The sequence below is a fragment of the Medicago sativa genome, chromosome 5, assembly GCF_051527215.1.
Source record: "Medicago sativa cultivar Bolivia chromosome 5, Bolivia_mono, whole genome shotgun sequence".
Classification (NCBI taxonomy): Eukaryota; Viridiplantae; Streptophyta; class Magnoliopsida; order Fabales; family Fabaceae; genus Medicago; species Medicago sativa.
In genome coordinates this window covers 13,691,391-13,696,609 of record NC_140753.1, presented here as the reverse complement: position 1 = coordinate 13,696,609, position 5,219 = coordinate 13,691,391, and the positions used below count along the sequence as shown (strand labels likewise).

The following is a 5,219-nucleotide window of genomic DNA, read 5'->3' as shown; positions in this document are numbered from 1 at the left end:
TTGAAGTAAGATTTCTGTTGGCAATACAGCATCATGGCCAAATGTTAATCGAAAAGGAGTAGTATTTATAGATTCTTTAGGAGAAGTTCGAACTGCCCATAAAGCTTCATAAAGAAACTCATGCCATTCTTTGGGTTTTTTCTTTTGGCTAGCTTTTCTTTTGATTATAGTAATCAAATTCTTATTTGCTGCTTCTACCTGACCATTTGCCTAAGCATAATATGGTGTTGAAGTCAACAATTTATATCCTATTTCTTCAGCAAATTTTACCATCTTTCGACCAATAAATACAGATCCTTGATCTGTAGTAATAGTTTCTGGTATGCCAAATCTATAAATAATAAATTTTTGAATGAAGTTTATAACTTCATCTTGAGTAACATCTTTTAGTGGAACAGCTTCTATCCATTTAGTGAAATAATCTATTCCAACCAAAATATATTTGTAGCCTTTGGATGACTTAGGTTTGATTTTCCCAATTACATCTAAAGCCCATCCTCTGAATGGCCAAGGTTTCACTATTGAATGTAATTCACTAGCTGGTACTTTTTGAATTCCAGCATGTTCTTGACATTCTTTACAACCTTTAGCAAAATTTATGCAATCTTTTAACATGGTTGGCCAATAAACACCTTGTCGAAACAAAAGCCATTTTATTTTATGGCCTGCTTGATGTGTACCACAAGCACCACTATGAGTATTCGATACAGCCAAATATGCTTCTGCTTCACTAAGGCATTTAAGTAAAACTCCTTCTGGAGTCTTTTTAAATAATTCATTGCCTATTATCACATAACTCAAGGCTCTATATTTGACTTTTCTACAAGTTGTGCCATCTGGATTTTCCAAAAAATTGACTATGGGTTTTCGCCAATCATTATCATCCAAATTGTTAATGACCAAAATTTCAGAAAATTTTGCACTCTGAAGGTATCCTTGAGATGCTTCCATGCCCCCAAGTTTTGGTCTTAACAATTTGTTAGGCACAATGTCTATCGAATTACGCTTTGTTTTAATTTCAATAACCTCTTGCTCTTGTTCCTTCGAAAGTTTGTACCCAGAAGCTAATTGAGCTAAATCATTAGCTTCTTGATTTTCTGCTCTAGGAACATGTTGAACTTCAATTTGAACAAAATGTTTAAGTAATGCATTAACTATAGTGTAATACATTATCAAAGTTTCTTTGAGGCATTTATATTCTTTTGTTATTTGCTTTATTACTAATTCAGAATCACCTCTAATAATTAAACATTTTGCCCCCAGTTCGAGCAAAATCTCTAAACCATTTATTAAGGCTTCATATTCTGCCTCATTATTCGAACAATATTGGCTAATTCGAAATTTATATTTGGTTACTTCATTTGTTGGTGAAACAATAACTATACCTATTCCAGAACCATTTTTATGACTAGACCCGTCGAAATACAATGTCCATGGAAATGTTTCGATGCCCCCAGTCACAGGTTCTTCAATGGAATGATCAGCAATAAAATCAGCCACTATTTGGCCTTTCACAGTTTTCAAAGATTGATAAGTTAAAGAATATTCTGTGAGTGCCAAAGCCCATTTACCAACTCTACTATGCAGAATAGGTTTAGATAACATGTGCTTAATAATATCGAAATGGGAATAAACATAAACATCAAAAGGTCTTATATAATGCTTAAGTTTCACACATGAGAAATACAAACAAAGACATAATTTTTCACTAGGATGATATCTTGTTTCAACATCACTTAAAACTCTACTAAGATAATAAATGGCTCTTTCTACACCATTTTCATCCTCTTGTGCTAACATACTCCCTATAGTTCTTTCAGATGATGCTATATATAACTTCATCTTTTTGTCTTTCAACAAAGGTGAAAGAATAGGAGGATTAGATAAATATGACTTTATGTCTTCAAATGCCTTTTGGTGTTCAGGCTCCCATCTAAAAATTTCCTCTTTCTTTAATCGAAGTAATGACGAGAATGCTTGTGCTCTGCCACTTAGATTAGATATAAATCTTCTGAGGAAATTTATTTTGCCTAATAAAGACTGCAACTCTTTTTTGGTAGAGGGTGCTTTAGCCTCCATTATAGCTTTAGTCTTATTTTGATTGATTTCGATGCCCTTTTTATGGACAACAAATCCTAAAAAATCACCTGCACAAACACCAAACGCACATTTTAATGGATTCATTTTTAATCCATATTGTCTCATCCTTTCGAATGATAAACGTAAATGTTCTAAGTGTTTGTTTTCAGAAGATGATTTCACAACAATATCATCAATGTAAATTTGCATAAAATCTTCAATTAAATCATGAAACATTGAATTCATTGCTCTTTGATATGTAGCACCAGCATTTTTAAGACCAAATGGCATTACTATCCACTCATAACATCCTAATGCCCCTGGGCATCGAAATGCTGTTTTAGAAACATCTTCTTCAGCAATAAATATTTGATTATAACCTGAATAACCATCAAGCATACTCAAATATTCGAAACCTGCTGCAGAATCTACCAACATTTCTGCTACTGGCATAGGATATTCATCTTTAGGAGTGGCGAGATTTAAATCTCTAAAATCAATACAAACTCTTATACTTCCATTTTTCTTTTTAACAGGAACTACATTAGCTAACCAATCAACATACCTTGCAGGTCTGATGAAGCCACATTTGAGGAGTCTTTCGATCTCTTCTTTTATTTTTGGTAGAATCTCTGGTGCAAACCTTCTTGGAATTTGCTTCACTGGTTTCTTGTCTGTCCTGATTGGCAATTGCAACTCTACAACCTTTCTACTCAAACCAGGCATTTCATGATAATCCCAAGCAAAGCAATCCTTGTAATTTTTCAAAAGCGCCACAATTCGATCTCTGAAGCTCTTAGGAATCTTTGAACTTATGTATGTTGGTCTTTTTACAGAACCATCTCCTATATCCACTTCTTCAAGAGGATCTTGGGCCTTCATTTTTATTGTAGATTCCATTGGATCTTCTTCAAAACCCAAAGGTTCATCATCGTAAATACAGTCTAATTTTTGATCATCAACGAGGTCATCAGAATTATTTTCTACTGAAGCATCGAAGACCTCTTCTTCTTTGGCTGTTTCAGCCAAATCGAAGTTTTTCTCGGCTACATAAGCCGTAATCTTTTCCCATATGCTGGGCTCAACCATTGATCAATTATTGATATCCCACCCAGTTGGTGAGATTCCATTTGCTGAATATCCTTGGTCATCAGTAACCCTCTTGTACGAAGTACTTTTTGTCTTCAGCAAATCTGTTTCCTTTACAGGTATCTTCTCATGGCAATCTTCATTGTTCACCACTACGAAGTCATCGTCGAATGCAGTTTTCCAACGAAAACCCCATTCTGGTGCAAGTTTTACAAAGAATTTTTCTTCTTTAGTCATAGAACTTGATGCATCATTTTCCATGAATGGTGCAATATATTGAAGCTGTTTGTCAAAGTTCTTTTTGTTGATATCTTGATTATCAACTTCAGCTTTGAAATAATAACTCTGATCAGCCTCAATATTCTCTACCAAACCATCTTTCCTCCAAATCACAATCCTTTGATGCATTGTAGAAGGAACTGCACCTACAGCATGGATCCATTCCCTCCCTAATAATGCATTGAAATTGGCTTTAGAAGGAACTACCAAAAACACAGTTGCTCTGGTTATGCTTCCTACTACCAATTCTAGTTCGATAGCACCAAGAGATTGTCCAGTAGATCCCTCATAATTAGTGAGCACTACATTATGTGGTTTCAAATCACATTCATAAATACCAAGTTTCCTTAGAAAAGATTGTGGTAGGAGATTAACAGTAGCACCACCATCTACTAACACTTTGTTAATTCCAACACCATTTAATTTAGCTTGAATAAACAAAGGCTTTAAATGAAGCTTCATGCTATCATCAGGTTTTTCGAACACTGCATGTTGATCTTCGATGCAGCCATTGTTCATAACATAATAACACAGAGGCCTATGACGAGCCATTTCCTCAGTGAAATCACATTCATCATCATGATTGGCCTTCGAAGATACATCATATGCATATTCAATTGGTAGTACAGAAACCACACATATAATGTCAAGACTTGATTCAGAATCTGAAAAAGTAGAAGTTAGAATATCATCATCCCCTTTGGGGATGTTTAAAGCAGAAGATAATGGAGGGAAAATTCTTTCAGTAGCTGGTTTTTTAACCATTTCGAAAACTATTGGTTGTTTTCCCTTACTTTTGTCATCATTAGTGACATCTTTCAAAACTCCTTCCTTTTTCTGGCGTTGAAAACGGCGCCATTGAGTTCTAGTCATAGGATTCTTACCTTTATAGTTATTTTTGCAAGCATACTTGTTAGGATTAGAACTCTCTGGTTGGTCTGGAACTTTGACAGCTCTTTTTACCCATTTTGTTGGTGGTGCTGGAGGCGCAGAATGACCAGTTTTCTTGCCCCCAGAGAAAACCCAAGTATCAATAGGAGACTTCGATGAAGGAACGAACGTCTTCTTATGGTTCTTCACTTGATACTTCTCTGAAGTTTTCATCTTGTAAGGAACACCTCTTTTGTTAAAGCCAAATTTAGAACGGTTCTCGAACCACCCTCCTTTACGTTTTGTTTGAGGTTGATATCCTTCAACTGATTTCGCAGCTTCTTTATCGAACACTGCACTGCATCGAGGACAAAGCATAGCATTGGTGTTAGATATTTTACATCGGTTTAAAAAATCAACCAAATCTTCTTCAGCCTTTGGATATGCTTTCTCCATTTCCTTGGCCAATTGATCTTCAGTAACCACTGGCTCTTCAATTTGATGGTCCTCAGTAACCATTTCTGCATCAATATTCTCTGAAATTTCCACCATATTGATAGAAATACCAGTAAACATGGATTCTGCCACATTGGCAGAAACATCAGCAAACATGGACTCTGCCTTTTTCATAGGATCTCCATCCACTTGCTGTTTTGATTTCTCTCCAAATTTCAGCCTCCCTTCATCAAGAGCTTTTTGTACAGAATCCCTGAAACGAGTACATCGAGATAGGTTATGACCTAAAAAACCATGGAATTTACAAAATCCTCTTTTCTTCCTTTGTTCCAAAGGAGGCAACTTCATATTAGGTGGCACTAATATTATGCCATCATTAACTAAAAGATCAAAAATTTCTTCACTTTTAGTAATATCAAAAGTATAAGTTTTAGAAGGATATTTGT

The 5,219-nt window shown here is 35.2% G+C and overlaps 1 protein-coding gene across 1 annotated transcript; it reads right to left on the bottom strand.

Moving 5' to 3' along the window:
- Positions 1 to 1,684: 1,684 nt before the first annotated feature.
- On the bottom strand, positions 1,685 to 3,205 carry LOC146920277 (uncharacterized). The gene is made up of 2 exons (XM_085710715.1): positions 2,645 to 3,205; positions 1,685 to 2,147 (listed from the first exon to the last, which is right to left on the bottom strand). Exons 1-2 carry the CDS (start codon positions 3,166 to 3,168, stop codon positions 2,144 to 2,146), a joined length of 528 nt encoding a protein of 175 aa, XP_085566841.1. The 5' UTR covers positions 3,169 to 3,205; the 3' UTR covers positions 1,685 to 2,143.
- Positions 3,206 to 5,219: the final 2,014 nt, after the last annotated feature.

Bases quoted from the DNA above. Each gene is read 5' to 3' on its own strand.
- LOC146920277 (XM_085710715.1), bottom strand. From the start codon at position 3,168: ATGGTTGAGCCCAGCATATGGGAAAAGATTACGGCTTATGTAGCCGAG.